The sequence below is a fragment of the Acanthopagrus latus genome, chromosome 22, assembly GCF_904848185.1.
Source record: "Acanthopagrus latus isolate v.2019 chromosome 22, fAcaLat1.1, whole genome shotgun sequence".
Lineage (NCBI taxonomy): Eukaryota > Metazoa > Chordata > Actinopteri > Spariformes > Sparidae > Acanthopagrus > Acanthopagrus latus.
Genome location: NC_051060.1, coordinates 23,168,467 through 23,186,385, shown reverse-complemented (window position 1 = coordinate 23,186,385; position 17,919 = coordinate 23,168,467). Strand labels below are relative to the sequence as shown.

General features: G+C 43.0%; 1 protein-coding gene across 8 annotated transcripts in view; it reads right to left on the bottom strand.

Annotated features, from left to right (window-relative positions):
* Positions 1-13,438: 13,438 nt before the first annotated feature.
* Positions 13,439-17,919, bottom strand: part of nrxn3b (neurexin 3b) — a 282,849-nt gene continuing 278,368 nt past the window's right edge. For 7 of the 8 annotated variants that reach the window (XM_037086530.1, XM_037086529.1, XM_037086525.1 and 4 more), the window contains one exon: positions 13,439-16,484. In XM_037086530.1, coding sequence (XP_036942425.1) covers positions 15,499-16,484 — 986 coding nt within the window. In that variant the 3' untranslated portion in view covers positions 13,439-15,498. The remainder of the gene's footprint in view (positions 16,485-17,919) is intronic. The other variant, XM_037086531.1, reaches the window with a different exon arrangement.

The window sequence follows — 17,919 nt, the reverse complement described above, 5'->3', positions numbered from 1 at the left end:
TCCCCTTCATTTCAGAGTGAAGTGTTTGCTTTGCAGCAGCTGAGAGACTCCGGCGAGTCCCACCGGTATATCTTGTGCCTTTGTGCTGAAATCCTCCGTCGGAGAGAACAACCTATAGCCACATGAGAGAGAGCTGTCCTCTTTTAATTTACCGCTCCACTTCAAAGGCGTAAACACCAGCACCTGCTGTGCAAACATCTCTCAAAAGTTGTACGTAATCTTGTTTGAGCCGCATGTTTCGGGATTTTGTGCACTACTTTGGGATAGGTATTGTTAGATGGTGTATTGTTTAAAGCTGACCAAACACACACTGAGACAACACTGAACATTCTGGCAGATATGCAGCCCTGAAAGTGCCAGATGTCTTTAAAAAAGTCAAAAATATCACTAAATACCTCATTAAATAATATGGCCTGCTAAAGCTGCTGTAAGTGATATATTTTTATATTGAAATAAATGTTAAAGAGCTCTTTATTCAAGCAGTAATCACTGTTATAGAGTCTCTCCTCCTGCTGCTCATATTGCACACGGCTGAGTTCATCCACTCAGGAGCGAGATCTCCACTATGAGGCGATCTTGTCGGGATCCTCCTGTTCTGCTGCCGTGTCTGGCGATTCCCGCTGCGAGTTCACGTGGTGATGTAGCAAGAAGAGATGTCCAAGAGGTTAACTAGAACAACTACAGCGCTTACAGCAGCTTTAAATAATTAAAATGTGCATACTTGATATGAAATCGACAAAAAAAACAAACATGTTAAGCTTGATACTTTTCCTCTAAGCTCTGATGTGGTTGGTACTTTAGTTTTTTTTTTTTTTATCACCAATCAGTTGATGATGAAATAAATTAGCATTTATTAGCGTGCAACACATTTACAATTTCCCACTTGTCCTTACATTTACTATAATCCTTTTCAAGTATGCAATTAGCAATATGTGTCAATGTATTTGGTTATTTCAACTGATTCCGTCGTTCGTCGTCTTAGGGTGATTTTAAATGTGCTGCTGTGGTTGATATCTCTCAACCTAAAAAAGAAAAGCTACATTCATTTCACCATTTGGTAATAATTCAGTTGCTCACCAAAAGTACTTTTTTTTCTGTCTCAAGTAGCGCAGCTTTGAAAAATGACAAAAACAAGACACAAGGATGAATTTTACGAAGCTAAACTTCCACAAAATAAATATGATTTAATGCACTTTTTCTACATTCAAGCTTTTGGGCTTTTTGGGGCTTTGTGCCAGCTGAACAACACAAATCCTCTTCTTTAAAAGCTTCTGCAGGTGTCTTTTGTTCAGCAGCATGTAATATTCAAAGAGAAGAAAAGGGGCTTTAATTGACAGCTTAGTAGTCTTCTGCCTTAATAAAAATCAAAGCTTATGTGAGTTTTCTGGCATTTTTGAACAAATGTGCGACTAATGTTTTGTCTCATCCTCTGAAGAAACAGCATGTTTATCTCCTCAAATCATTTTCAAAAAGGCAAATGGGATTGTGTTCTAGAGGAGGAAAAGTTTTTTTTTTTGTTTGACAAAGGCAAAAACACTAAGTGCTCCACACAGCCCAGGCAATTACAGGTCCGGCCTGACACAAATGTGTCTGTGTTTTAGGCAGCAGCATCCTGAGGAAAGCAAAGCTCAACCAAGCTTAGAGCAAAAGTGAGCTGCGGCGCTGTGCTAAGCCTCCGCTCAATCCCTGCTTCCCCTCTTAAGTTCTAAGTACATTTGGAAAGCCGAGGTCCAGAGAAAATATTGAACAATTCTCGGCGCACATTGACTGCGCTGTGTGGCGACTCCTTAAACATGCTGTAGGTTTTACATTTATCCCTGTGCTGGCTGGTTCAGTCAGGGATTTAGCTCTCAACACAGACGGATGTTCAGGTCCCAGCTGGGCCACAGAGGCTTGTAGATACCTGTAGACTATGAAATTGAAAATTCAGGCCTGTTTTGCTTTGTAACTTCTGTTTCACCTGTCAGACGAGAGCAGAGCAGAGCTGCGGCAATGACATTTATTCCCTAAACTTGTGCTCAGACCCAAATTTGAAGATAATGAGAAATCTCAGTTTGGCTTTTTCACGCCCTCATTCATCATGGAGTTGATATCTTCACATTTGTCTAAATGAATCACTTTGGGCTGGCTCAGTCACACTCTCAGACAACCCCCGGCTCCCTAATGTACTTCTTTATACTGTTACACATCCCCCTGGAAAGTGTCTGCTTATCTAAGCTGTATTAGGTTGCAAAACACATGCAAACTCATAGATCAGCCCGGCTGCTCCCAACAGACCAGTTTCCACATTTACATTCTGCCCCATCATTAGTCCAGCTTTACTCCACTTTGTCAGGTTGAGAGATGTTAATGAATAAATTCAGAGCTTTCCAGCGGTTTGTGTTTATTTGTGTTCTCTCGCAGAGGAAAATACAGCCTCTGTGCTTCAGCAACAACAACAACAACAACATAAAAAGGGGGGGTTGGTAATCTGCATTTGCACATGCATGAGAAAAATAACACACATCTGTCTGAGCCCTGCTGAATAAATTGCAGCATGACAAGTCAGAGTTATTTAAAATGTGCCGCTGGTATTCAGATCTGTTCGGACGGACTCGCGGGATGCTTCTCTCCTCCGTCTGTTTGTCTGCAGACAGGCTGGGAAATCAGGTCATTAGCAGGGTGATGCATGTTCAGAGCTGACATTCAACACACATGCATCACATTCAGACACACACACACACACACACACACACACACATTCTCGGCTCTTGAACACATGCAGTAGGTGATTTGAGGAGGATCGTGCAGCCTCGCCTCGTGAGCAAAATGACCGAACTGCATCCGACTTGTTAACGTGCCATCCTCCCGTCTCCGTCCCCTGGTAACAGTGGGAGTGCAGAGGGGCTGTTAGTGCAGTCCGCCTGACTCACTGATCCTTTATCTGACCTCTGAGGTTTGTGCACGTTAGAATTCATGGTACCGACTGTGGCTCTGGAATATCTGTGTGATGGTAAATCCAGGGTTCTGCCTGCTGGGTCGAGGTAGCAGACAGATTCTGTCTTAGATCTCTAACATATCTACTAGAAAAATTCTCTATTCTACACTCTATTGTAGCTGTATATTCTATAGTGTAGTGTCCATTTAAAAAAAATTCAAACTTAAACTTAATGACTTTCAATATGATAGTACGCAGATACATGTAAAATCCAGTTCCACATGGCACTAGAGCTGCAGCGATTCATTTTGTTCCATCTACAGAGAAATAATTGCAAACTAATTTGATAATCAGTCAGTTTTCAAACTCTTGTTGGTTCCAGCTCCTTTTTAATTTTGCCTCAATCGCCGGGTTTTTATTAGGCTGTTTACGCTGCTGAATAAAAGATCACGATAAGCACGAGAACACTCAAAGATAAACACAATTAAGGCTGTGTAAGTTGCAAAGTGAAACAATTAATGACAGTCTGTCTTGAAGCAGCTTTAAATCAGAATTCTAGATTGAGCAGAAGCATATTTTTTCTCCAGCATAAAGCTTTCCTGTCTTAAGATGTCAAAAGACCAATTAAAAAAGGAACAGGTTGAAAGATATGGAGCACATCTGACTGCAAAACCATGTTGTAACTGTGTGTAACTATTGAACAGAACCACTGCAGACATGAAAACAAAACAGCAACACAATAAAACACACTTTGATAAAGTGGTACTTGGACGTCGGGGGTAAGCAGGCTCTTGCCCGAGCACCCTCGGCTCCTCTCTACACATGCCTGAATAAAATCTCTCAAATAAAAGGGTCAGTTGGCCACAACAATCCGTTTGCCTCCACCGGCAACACAAACCTAGTCTGTGTAGCTTTGATTCAAGAGGGGTAGTTCAAAAACTGAGTGAATCAAACCTCTAAATTCTTCAGTAAATAGAAAACACTCAGATTCAGACGGAGGCCCAGAGGTGCAGCTGCTGCTTTAGTAACATATGTTGCTTTAGGTTTTAACTTTAAACTGTCTTGTGCAAAATCAGATTAATGGCTCGGCCGTACAACACTCCCTGCAGCAATTCAGGATCCAGCCAGTGTTTTGCTCAAGGGCACTATCGTCTCTATGCACGATGCATAATTTACAAGTGAGGCTGTAAACACAAGTATGCAAAACATGCACACGCGCTCTACGTACAACTCTTCGCACCAACGTGGCGATTTCCTGAAGTTGAGGCTCATTGAATATTAGCCCACTAAAACGGCCATTAGTAAACACAGCGGCCCCTTCGTGTTGCCTCTGTCTCTCACAGCCAATCAAACGGCGATGGGGGTGTTTGCCACCGCCGCTCGCTGTTGTTATAGTGCTGGCGTAAGCCTCCGCGCAGCCACAGAAGCTGATTCCCATTAGAACAAACCTATTTGGCTTGCATTACAAACCCATTCAATCAGGCAGCCATGCTCTGCTTTCTCGTTTAAGCCCGGAGGCTGAGAGTGTATCCAGCCGCTGTCGTTCAATAAGTGAATGGGTTATTGCAGCTGAGTCTCCGTATCAACCTCATTTTCTCCTGGGCTCAGAAGAAAGAAAGAAAGAAAGAAAAAAAAAACCCCAACATGTTTTCTGTGCAATTGTTGTGCAACAATTTGTATTTATAACCCGTTTCAAAATAAGATGAAGTGCCGTCGTGTGCTCGCTGGTGGAATATGCAGCAGTCAGGGGTGAGAGGAGTGATTTCCATGTTTGATAGCTGGCAGGTGTGGAGGAGCTGCCTGCCAATCGTGATGCCAGAATGAACTCTCTTGGCGCTGCGAGTGGGGGACGGGGGGGACGGGTTGGGCTCATCTCGTCCTCTACGCCCCACTCGAGTGTCATCACTAGTGAGGACCTGCGCTAAATCACATGCAGCAGCCCCGCATGGACTCACAGCAGACGGTGACTGTTATGACCCAGTTGTGAATTGACTCGAGTGACGTGACTGTAATAGTTACAGAGTGAGTGCCATTAGGTTTTTTTTCTTTCTTTCTTTTAGTTCTTATCATTCAGTGCATCAGATGAATGTACGATGAGCCTGATAATGGGGGATGAGGGTTCTGGCTCTCAGGCCCCGAGGCAGAGTCTGGTCTGAATTTCTGCAGTTAATCCTCCCGTGTACGGTTCTTATTATGCTTTTATTTCATACCGCGCTGGCTTTTCAAACTGGGCTTGGATGAAATCTACAAAACAAATTAAACCTGCTCTTTGCAGCTGCTGCGATCAGTGACCAACTGGAACGAGCAGGAATAAAACTTGGCTAGCTTGGACGGATTTGAACAGCTGTGAGACAATTATGGTCGAAAGTGGTTTGGTGAAGAAAACACGATTACTGTAGACATAAAAACACATTTTTTTCCTCAAAGTTAAGTACCTAGAGAAAAAGGTTGTCTTTCCCTGGGAAAGAAGCTTTTTCCTTTCACGAGACAAAAAAAAAATGTTAAACATTTTTATGATACGTTTTTTTTCTTGTGAAAAAAGGTTTAACATAGAAAGGAGGAGCGATGTTACCAGAAAAAAAAAAGAAAAGAAAAGAAAAAGTTTTTCTTAGAGAGGTTTTGTTCCACCAGAAAAAAGTTTTATTTCAACTAGAAAAACAGGTTCTTTAACTAGGGAAAGGGTTTTTGAACTAGAGACGGGGGGACATTACTAGAAAAAAAAGCTTATTTTGATTGATTTATTAATTTTTTAACAAGAAAAATGTTTTGTTTTTTTTCCAACTACAAATGTTTTTTTTTTTTTTTTTTTTTCCCAGAAATGGTGTGTGTGTGTGTGTGTGTGTGTGTGTGTGTGTGTGTGTGTGTGTGTGTTGGGGGGGGGGGGGGGGGGTTTCTAGAAAAGGGTGTTTTTCCTTGAGAAAAAGGTTTTTTAACTGCAGAAAGGGGTTTTTGAACCAGACAATGGGGGTTACTAGAAAAAATGTTTTATTCTCTGAACTGTGGCAGATTTATTCAACATGCCTCACTCTCCTGACAGGGAGATATTGATTCAAAATGTGAATGGTTTGACAGGAACGTCTGTATGAAATGTGAAAGATGGAGTTGGAAAGGTCACCTCCAGTACCCAGGGCTCATAACTCATAGCTGCACCTCAGCTAAAATGAAGGATGGCTCAGTTTTAATGTAAATGTTACGTTGAGATATCACTAAATTAAAAAACGTTGCAATAAACGTATGTAGAAGTGGAAATAACATCTCATAACATACACTGAAGGCTTGAGTCAGAGCAGTCTACAGGCTGAGACGACTTTATTTTCAAGAAAACAATTCTTGAAACTTAGAAACAGGCAATTGTTTTATGACGAGCACTACTGGAACTGGACACATATAACCACCGAGCAGACTGCAGAGGGCCAGAGGACAAACTGCTACAAAAGATATATAGAGTCCAGAATGCACCAGTGACACTGAGACAATGAGCGAGGGTCGCTGACGCTGTTCTGGACCGGAAATAAACAAATCTAAATCGAAGGTATCTGCAGGGGGAAATGATAACGACGTGCTCTCTTTTGTCATGAAACACAGTGTGGAAACTCAAATCAATGAATTATTCTGCTTGTGAGCCAAAGTTATTTGAAATGACTAATACATCTGGTGTGTGAATTACTCAGTTTTAACTGTGTTTAAAAAGATATTATTGAAGTAAATAAGAGGAACATCTGCGCAACATCTGGTCTACTGGAGCACTGCTACATATGTGAGAGAAGTAGTATGAAGCCTTTGTGTCTCCAGAGGAAGCTGCAGGAAGTCTGATGAATTTACTCCAGCGATGTCACTCAGTGGCAAGGTTGCATTGTGGGTAAACAAGAAAAACAGTTGCTGTGTCTCAATTCAGGCTCTGCATCCTTTGGAGGAGCATTTGAAGGACAATTACGTAACAACGCTGTGAAGGCTGTCCCAATCAGAAGGCTCCTCAAAATGCAGCCGACAAATGCTCCTTTGTTTCCCTCACATATCCCATGATTCTTTGTGCGGCGAAAAAAGAAGAAAGAAAGAGAGAAAATGGCGATATTTTGTGGCGTACATCGTCACTTTCGAGGTCCTTCCGGGTCCTTCGAAGGATGCAGACCCTGAATTGAGACACAATGATCTTCGAAGGCGAGTCCTTCAGAGACCTTGTTAACCTTGACGAGAATTGAGACACAGCCATTGAATTGAAACCAGAGTCAACATTACCCACAATGCAGCAGCCACTGAGAAACATTTTGGTTGCTGAGTTTGTTGCATTGTGGATAATGTAGTTGCCAGGTTTTGAAAAGCAGTATAGAAAGACTTCATACTACTTAATTCACACGTGCAGTAACACTCCCCAAATCCTGTAAACAGGCTTTAATGTGTAAAATTGGTGTAGTTACCCTTTAAGTCCAGTCATATTAGCTAAAAGCCGTCCAGATAAAGCAGATGGATGTTTTTATGAAAGTTTTTTTTTTTTTATGTAACCAGCAAACTCAATTAAAAAGCAGATTGTTATTTGCTATGACTGGCTCGCTGGAGGCGAAAAGACCTCATGCAGATTTCAGCACAGAAATGTGAGTGTGGTATCAGGAGGGGAGTCACCTTTACAAGCAGCGCTGATCTTTTTGCTTTCAGTTTAGAAAAGTGCCAAAACAGTTTTTTTTTTCTTTTGGCAATCTTGATGAAAATGTCACCCTGGAATGTTCAGTTTCATGATCTTTATCACTGAATATATCAAATCGAGCTCGATTTTATTTTTTTTATGATATTCAAAGACAGCAGCGTTCGGAAAACTCTGCGCCAGACGGCCTCAACGATCATCTGCAACTGATCGGGTCAGGTTTTTGCTGCAGTCACCTTCACGGCGGCTGAAACGGGTTTGAAGTTCACTAGAATCTGAGTGAATCTTTAGCAGATTCCATCCCGACTGTCTTTGCATCTGGTTCTGAGCGAGGCGAGGGGGGCTCGGGGTCGGGGCCGCGGGCTGCGCCGGGACCGCAGGGGGAGCGAGGCTGCCGCAGAGATACTCATTGCTTCATTGGGATTCTCGCTGGATCCAATCACACTGTCAGGCCTGGGTAGGAGGCCTGTCTCCCTAGGTAGTAGATACAGCACACACACAAAAACACACGCACGGCGCACACTCTCCTCACAGAGGTTTGAACATCACTCGCTGACACAGACAGATGGAGACGGAGACATACAGTATAAATGTGCGCCCACGTACTCGTGCGCTCATACGGGCTTCTGTCTCGATCCTCACAAGCCCGTCGATGGTCTCGACTGCAAAGCAACAGTGGAGCAGCGTGTTGGTGTGCAGCTCAGGCTCTCTGCTCGCTTTCACTCCTGGATTCTGCAGCCCGGTCTCATGTGGCAGGAATAGAAAAAAAAGAAGAAAAAAAAAGAAAAAACCTGCTTGGATTGAAGTGATAATCCATCGGAAGTAATATGTAAGTATAATAAGTAAGAGGCGCTGTGTGTAAGAATTTTAATATTAGCGATGTTACTGAGGTAATGACACGAACTCAGATGTATTTGTTGTTTCCATCAGTTAAAAAGCTGTTCTCAGAGGAGAATAAGGTCCCAGGATGCTGTTTGATGCTAGAAAGGTGGCAGGGTCCGCCACACACAAACAGTGTAAGACAGGATGAAATCGTCCTTTAAGATCTGGTTTGTTTATTCAGTCATGACAGCGACGAGAGTTTGATTAATTCACTTGTTTAGAGATTAAAAAAATCTGTCATCTTTTCTATTCAGATTTAAATTTCATTAAAGGAGCATTATGTAGTTTTTAAGGGGTGGACCCTTAAAAACTACATAATGCTCCTTTAATGACACCTGATGCATTTTCCCAAAGTTACTCAAAGTTCCAGCACATGTAGGTGTTCAAAATGCAAAACTAAGATTTTTTTTTACCACACCTGCACAAATATAGTGCGTCATGTTTTGCAATAAATACCTGCAAGTGTGAAAAAAAACCCAACCAGAACCCCCTGAGCTGCCGGACCCGGTCCCTAGATGGCACTGTGTCCACTAGGCGAGGAGGCGGCCCTGCTGTTTATCATGCAGCTGTGACAGCCTGTAAAAGCTTTTGTCAGTGGAACTGAAGATTTAGAGGCCAGATTAGCGCATTCATATCTTGGCAGTTAATTAGGGCTGAGGAGCTAACTGAAAGCTTCGGCTGCTGAGTGATGGAGCGGGAGAATAAGAGGAGGTGTGTGCTCCCTACAGGGAGACGCAGAAGTGAATCAAGTGCACATATAGTGAATGCACCTGACTCTTCTGATAATGTATCTGTGTGTGTGCACCCGCTGAGACACATGAGTGTGAATGCTTAACTCGCGTGCAGCCACTAAACCTCATCTTTCTGCGAGTGTGTGAACTTTGATGTGGTTTAAGCGTGTCTGATGTGTGCACACACACACACACACACCTGCACACACAGACAACGACAAGACGCAGGCATCTTTCTGACGTGTGTGTGTGTGTGTGTGTGTGTGTGTGTGTGTGTGTGTGTGTGTGTGTGTGTGTGTGTGTGTGTGCCCTTCATAATGCTGGAGTTAAGGTCAGCGGGCTCATATTCTACCTGTCAGGACTGATCACCATCTCCTTCACAGCTGCTTTGCTTCGAGTCCGTGGAGGATACAACATCTCTGCTGAATCTTTACAGGGAACGAGTGAGGAGGAGAAAAAAAAAAAAAAGAAGGAAAAAAACAGAAAACACAAAGCTGCATGTCTACGATCTATACAGGGGGAGCCATAAAACGCTTCAGCTGCAGACGCTCCCAGTGCTCAACATGTTTTACAGCCTCAGTGTAGGAAGCAACAACAACAGATTCCATCTGTAATCAGTGACAGAGCTGATGCATCGCTCCGACGGAGCCGCTGTTTATTTGAAAGGGAAAAACACGGCATAAAGCGTTTAGGTGGAATTAACCAGTTCATTAGTTGAAGTAAAATTTCATGACGGGTCAACTGTCAGCCTTTAAATGCGCGAACGGGAGCCGAGCTGCTCCCCCTCCGGTTGGCGTTCCCGAGACCCTATACGAGCCGAAGGCAGAGCTAATGCAGTCAAACACACAGAAATCCATTTGGAAAAGCCATTAGCGAGTGTAAATTGTTTTTTCTGTCAATTAAGATATGAATTATCCTGCCGACATCAGCGGGATTGATGTAATCTACTTCTACTAATTTGACTAAAAGGAAAAGTGGTTGCTACACATAAAACACAATCAATAAACTTTGTCAGCCAACAACTGTGTAAGCAAATGGCTTGTGAATATCAAATGGACACGTTTCCTGTGCCGGCACCCTGCTGGTGTAAATCTGAAAGAGACTAATGGTCGTGAAAACAAAGCAGCACCTCACTGTTTCAGGGTTTATGCCCAGAAGTGTTACAGGAGCTAAAGGCAGACTTGTTTCCTCCTTTTTCAGCATTTACACAGCTCTTATTTGGGGACTTGAATTCATTATAGTTGTAATATTAATTCCTGATGTATGTTTGTTTGTTCTTCTGTTTGTTCTGGTGGTGATTTACGCTGCAGTTAACTTCCCCGCCGCTTGTTTCTTTGTCTCCTTTCTCTTGATGTCGTCATTGTGTTAAGTGGAATTTGCTTTTTTTATTTTAAAATCTCTAACCTCTGAACTGTGGAGAAGGCTATCACATTTTTTATCACAAGCATGCAGTTGATTCTCAGTCACAGATTTTCTTGGTAGTCGCCTGAGCGGCTTCCTCTTGACGTACAATCCCACAATCAGACTCAGAGATTCATATTCTGATGCTGTGTTGTGATTCTGAGTGAAATCAGCTCTGACAGTCGAGAGACAAAGGTGGAGAAGTTGGACCACACAGGTGCAGCTGGAGGCTCAGTGCACAAAAGACCAGATAAATTAAAGATTTGAAAAAGGGCAGTCAGCTGAGAGAGGGACTAATCAGGGGCGGCAAATGGCAAATGTTTGAAATATCCTCAATCAAAGTCGTGTTAGCCTAGCCCACACAGCCTTGACTGAGTCTCTGACGTCTGTTTTCCTCTATAAAAAACACTCTGCCACAGAAATGTCAAACTGCCGTGAGAGCGGCTTCTTAAATGTGCAGGAATCACGGCAGCTACGCTCCTGCTAGCTTAATGAGAAGTAGGAAAACAAGTGTTAGCAGCTGCCGTTTTCATCTCGACTGCAGTGGATTACGTGCAGTTTGGTGCGCTTAAACTTCTCTTACATCACAAAATTAAATGTCTCACATTATTCTAATGTTCAGGCACTCTCCTGCAGCGCTCCTGCGTTTCCATCCCTTGTTACCTACTTGTGGGAACACTCATCTCTCTCTTCTGTCACTGTTCTCCCACACACACCGACCTTTGAGTTGTTACCTGGACTCACCATCCAGGCTCAGATCGGTAGTTTCAGACTTTTGGGTGTTTAGTAGAATTAGTTTTACATTTGTATCATTCAGAAACACCTTTTCTCCCCTCTCATACTGTCCACTGCACCTTCATTCACCATCTGAACTCTACATCTTAGTGTCTGTCTCTTTAAAAGCCTAGTCTGCTCTGATTGGTCGCCTCTCACAGGCCTGAGCAAGCACCGCCCACCGCATCACAATTACAGAAGCTCATTTGAGGGCACAGTTTCTGAATACAGGCTGCTACGAGGCCTTGTGATCATTTCACAGTATTTAGAAAGCAGCCAGACGTGCTTTCCTCGTAATCTTGGAAACTTCATAGGTTCATTTTTGGGGAATGGAATCAAAATGTGGACACAGAAACTGACAATGTTTAGGATCTGAACGCTCCATTATATTCACAAGCTGCGTCTCCGTCTGCAGTTTGTTGCCCGGGGTTCAGTTGGTTTTTGAGCATTTTTTTCAAGGTCTGATGTGACTGAAAACTGGTGTGAGTGATTATCGATGTGCTACAAAGATGGTGGAATGCTCGTTAGAGCTGCAGGTTCGTCCCTGTGAGCGACCGCCTTCACATCAAGCTTGTAAATATAAATATATTGATAATACCTGCTTTAAACCCATTGTTATCATCTCCAGAGGTGGATTTCATCTTTCGATGTTAAGATTCAGTCGTGTTTCCGGTATGACACACAGTTCTCATCTCCTCGTTCTCAAATGATCGTGCTAACAGTCAACATGACACTGTAGTAAAAGGCAAATATATAGCTGCAGCTTCATGATTATCTGTACTTTTAGACAACACAGTGGATAATGTGTATATTCACCTTGACATTAAATTGACATGTACTGACGGTAAGACAAGGGTGACTGAACGACTGAACGAGAACGATGAGCTACGAACGAAATGAAATGTTTGTTGGTTGTTTTTTTTCATGGAAACGGTTGCTATGTTTTCCTGTTTCTCATTGGCTAAAATTCGACGACAGTGTCCTCGGCTCAGCATACGATTGGCCGGCTCTCAGTCCTCGTCGCCACTCAGATAACTAAACAGTGAACAACACAGCGACTCGTCTGTGAAAAACGAAAGAATGAACGAGAGAGAATTGAAACGTGGAATCAGTTTGTTTGTGTTAAAGAGTCGTTCCTGAGAACTGATTCGTTTGCAAGCGATCCATCTTTAATCGTCTCTGCTGCTCCTCTTGTTGCAGCTCTCTGCCTCTGTACGCTAGTTTAATGCAGTAATGTGTGTACTGGACGTCACACTTGCCAGAATGTCGTTTTCTCACACATTATTTTTTTTATCGTGTGGAACAAACTTGCATGCATTTTTTGGCGTGTTAAAAGAGAAAAAAAGCGATTTGAATTGTGGGTCTGCCACAGAACGTAAAAAAAAAAAAAAAAAATGGTCCCACTGTAGAAGAAATCCCTGCTGGCCTCCTCGCTGCTGTTGCCCGTGGCAGGATGAATGAGTTAATATGTAGTCATTGTGCGAGCTGGGTATACTCACACACACGCTGCTCTGATATCCTACATCAATGGGCTATTGCAAGTTAATGACCAGCTCTGTGAAGGCCCATTTGCACGAAATATGGACGGTGTAAAAACGGGCTGGGAAAGCAGGTGCTGCTGCCATTGAGTAGCTCATAACCCGGCCATATGGTTGTGGAGAATCTCATTTGGCTGTGCGCTCTCACAAAAGGCTCCGACTCTAAAGAAAACCCAAAGCTGTTCCTCTCTACCGCTGCGACGACTCTGGACCCCTCTAATAACCGTTTTCACCACCAGTCCCTTTTTTTATTCTCTCTCTCTTCCTCTCGTTGCATCGGTGAACAGTGTATGAATTTGCATAATCATCTATAGGTAAATGATAGTGTTGAGCCGGCTCTGCTCCGGGCTTCATTTGAATGGAAATGATACCACTTTTTGATATAAAAGGAAATCATTGAAGTGATGGTGAACGGATGAGAAATTCTGGTTGGGTGAACCGTCTTCACCGTCGATGGTTTTTTCTACCGCCGCCCTTTCCTCGCCGCCTCTTCTCCCGCCTCTACAGCGCCAAACAGACGAGTGGCCAACATCCAAAAATAAAAAAAATAAATAAAGGATTGGGAACAACATTTTTTTTTATTTCTGGGAATTTGTTTGGAGTCAAAGGAGCATAAGACAATAATAAACTGGTCAAAAAAGCCAAGTACCAACACAAAAAATCAAAGTGAACATACACACTGACTGATTCTGCATGAAAATGAATGTGAACAAATAACTTCAGCAATAAATAATGACATAAAAAAAAGAGACAACATATTGCCGTCAGAGAATGTCGTAAAAATGAGACATGAAATTAAGATACACGATAACAAAAAAAAAGAGAAAAAAAAATGCAAAAAGACGAGCAGACGAGAACATTAACGTCAGTTTTCTCTTCGAAAAAAAAAAAAAAAAACTGAAGAAGAAGAAAACAAAATAAAACACCTGTAAGTCAGTAAGGTGCTAGCAACAGATCTCCAAATCCATCATAATCTGCCTTTATTCTCTTGTCCTGTTTTTTAAATTTCCAATAAAATAAAATAAAGAACATGATGAAAGTAAGTTCAGAATAAGGAGGAGTCCCTAGTACAAGATCTGAGGGAGGTGTTTTTCTACTTGATTGAAGCTTCCCATGGTCAAATATTCATGCGACTGAAGAGAAACACCGTCCAGAAAGACTAGACGTCTAATCTAACAACAGTTGCTCCCCGCCTAGACAAATGTTCCTGTGCACATCATTTTTTTATTTTTTGTCTCCAGGCAAAAGTTCCTGGCAAAAACATAAAAATGATATATATATATATTTTTTTTTGCTACAGCAGTAAAATCAAATGAGGATGGTTCGTCTATACAACAAGAGGAGTTAACAAAACCAACAGAAACTTGAGTTTTCTGTACAATATTGACCTGCAAAGCACAACGGCTATGATGTAATAAAATATGTAAACATATTTGCTGTTTTTGACACAGTCGTCTGTGACAACAGATAGAATCACACTTGTTCACACTGGACTAAATCTTGAGCCTGGATCTTCTTTCTCTCTCTCTTTTTTTGTGTGTTTTAAGATCGTGACGAATAAATCACGGCACAAATTATGATAATGCATTTTCTTTTTTTTTTTTGCCACAGCATCTCAGGAAGTGTAATAATGAAACGAAACCCTGGACGAACGGGAAAAAGGAAGAAATGAAATGACCGAAAAGAAAAAAAAAAAATGCTATCAGAGATTTAAAATTCAGAGAGATAACAATGTGGTTGTGCATTTCTTTTCTTTCTTTTTTTTTTTTGCCTGGTGGATCCACGCTTGAACACCAATCTAGACTTTGGATGCCATGTGTAGCAGTCCAATCCTTAGCTGAGACGTTGAGGGAGGGAGAGAGAAATATTGAGATACATTACAGCATCACATCCTGCTGAGCGTCACTGAGCGCTGCCTAGTCAACCCTGACTGGACATCATCCTTCAAAACAAAACAAAACAAAAAAAAACCCCCTAAAAATTCAATAAATGAATAACTTACTAAACGAATAAATTAAAAAACAACAGAATAGAAAATAAAAAGACAGCTTGAAGTACACATATACTTTTAGCTCGGATCGCGTCCATGAAAGCTACATTGAATGAAACCGCTTGTAATGTGAAATCACGTTTTGACTTCCAACTTTCCCGACAATCATAGTTTCTTGAGGTCCCTCACTTACACAGATGCCAGCACCACGTCACATACACCTCACATGCATGCTCAGAATGGCCGAAATGACAGTGATCGTATTTTACAGGGTTACAATGGACAAGGTCGTTAGAACTCCAAGGATCACACACCTCTCGACAGTCACTTGGGGTCGCGTGGAGCGATGTTATTCACACTGCCGAATGTCTCCGGCAGGGACTCCTTAAAAAGATCCACACTGAGTCCCGGTGAAGTTGTACTGCATTGTCTCTCGTAATGCTTACAATAGTAAGTGTGCTTCCGTAAGCCAAGGTTCTTTTGTAAATGTTTCAGTGACTCAGTAAGGTTTGAGTTCTCAAGAGATTTTATCCTTTTTAAATCACAGTTGCCAATATGGTACTGTCAAAATGTTTATAACTTTGTTCCAAACAGTTTATTTTTCTATGTGTTGGGAAATGACTTGATTTCTATACATAATATTCCTTGTCCTTGTCTTTCGGTCTCTTGCTACTGGCGCTGCCTTTGGCGCTGCCGCTGGGTGCTTTATCCTTCACCACAGCGCCATTGGTTTGCGCCGAGTTGCTGATGTAGTTGCGAGTCTCGTCCACCTGGTAGGAACCCTCGTCCCTGTTCCTGTACTTGTACATGGCGTAGAGGAGGATGAGGATGCAGAGGGCGGCGGCTGAGACAATGCCCACCACCATGCCCGTGGTACTGCTGGATTCCCGGATCACCTCCGAGGCCCCCGGGGGCACCCGTCGCACCACGCCGGGCACCGTGGGCAAGGCGGCGGGCACGGTGCGCAGCATGGGCGAGGTGATGAAAGGGCCCCTTGGCTTGGTGCCGTCCAGATCAAAGGACGTGGGCAGGGGCAGCAGGACTATGTCCGGCTGCGGGGGTTTTACCTCGCGGTTGTTCATTTTCCCGGCGGGCAGCTTGGGTGGCGTGTCCGAGGGGACCGCCGCCGGCGGCGTGCCCCGGGGGTCGGGCAGAGGCGAGGTGGGTGTAGTCCTACCTGCCTCAGAGGCTTTGCTAGGCCTCAAGTCCTTGGCCTCCCACTTGGGCGCGAGGGCTTTGTAGCCACCTTCATAGGCCGATGTGGTCAAGATCTTATCTGTTACCAGGGAGAAGGTGGTGTAAAAATCTTCATCGTCAGTCGGGGGCAGGCTAGAGTCGAAAGCTTCGCCAGAGCCAAACCCCGAAATCACCATGCCATCATCATCATCATCATCACCATCATCACCACCATCACCATCATCACAATCATCGCTGCCTCGGTCCGACAAGCAAGGTACCCCCGCCTCAGTGGCCATGGCCAAGGATTCTTTGGTGGTCTCAATAATGGTGAGGACGGGGCGGAGGGTTGGGGGGAGGGGGATGAAGGGAGAACGGGTGGATACAGAAGGGATGTCTATGGGGTCCTCGACTAGCACGGGGATGACTAGCTCCCCTCCTGGAAAATGAAACAGAGACACGAACATCAGTCAGAGAGCAGAAAGTCTTCCTTCAGCAAAAGCAAGAAGCAGCCAAACACCAACGGAATCAAAAAACCAAGAACGAATAAAGCAAAGAACTGAAGAGAAATGAAAAGAAGAAGGAACAGAAAATACCGCACCAGTGCAAAAACAATCAAACTCAGAACCAAACAAGACCCAAACTGAAAGAAAACAACAGCCATAAATAAAGTATACATTGCATCAAAAGGCTTTGAGGGATGCACAAGGGCGAGCCACATTAACCTCCATGTACTGACGCCTGCGTGTTCCCGACCAGGACTTCGTTTGGACCGCACTAGAAACTACTCGAGGTTTTATGTTCTGCGAGAAAAAAAATGTGATTTACGTGTAATGCCACATAAACTGTGGCCTTATATTTACTTCTGCCCGATAACGCTGCATATATCTCCACATAAAACGACTAGTTCAGGCTTTTAAAGAGGCTTGTTTCATTTATCTTCAAGTGTAAAGCTTCTTTTCAGAAAAAAAAACAAAAATGGAGCACCTGAAGATGCGCTCTGTGGATAAAAAGACACAGAGGGTATTAGCATTTGTTTGCAATTCAAGTGCAAGCCAGTGGGCCTGAAAGCAAGTTAACTAAGTCTGAAATGAGAAAGTGTTTGTAAGGTGTTTTTTTTTTCTGCGCTTTAACCCCGTTGACCTACACGGGCGAACAAATACTAACAACTCCTGCATCGTGAAGCTGGGAGGAGGCAGAGGGGGGGGAAAGGCTTTTTGGAGTGGAAAAAAAACACGACCTCCGTCCTCCAGATTGTCACTTTAGGGTCACACGCTGACCTACAAAGACAAACTGCACTGGGAAAAAAAAGTCACCACTCACGAGTACATGAATAACGGAGGGAACTTTACTTTCCTCAGCATTAGTGGGCTCCCCTGTTTGCCCCAGCCTCTTGCCTTTTGACCCCTACAGTCACCACAATGGCACAAAGTCAGCGGGCAGTTCAACGACACCTGAATGTTTGCTGCTATTTGTCCGTTTTAAGACGGAAGAATCGCCCAGTAACGGCTCTTATATTGTAATATTACTCATTAGTGTGTAAGACTTAAGTTCCTAGGTGCTTAAAAAACATTTCCATGTGCACTTTATTGTTGTAAACACACATCTGGGACACTTGATAGCTCATTCTTTATCAGTTTAACCAGTTGTTGGATCACTACAAAGAGTTTGAAACATTCAGATGTCTGTTGAAGCTGCGTTATCCTCTTGCCAAAGTAGCTTGTTTGTACATTGCAAAGGCTCACAAACAGGGCACTATAAAGAGATGCAAACCTTTTTTTTTTTTTTTTTTTTTTTTGGAACAATAAAGAAAAAACACAACGGAAACAAAAAGTAAAAACCAAAATGAAAAAAATAAAAATGTTTAAGGCATT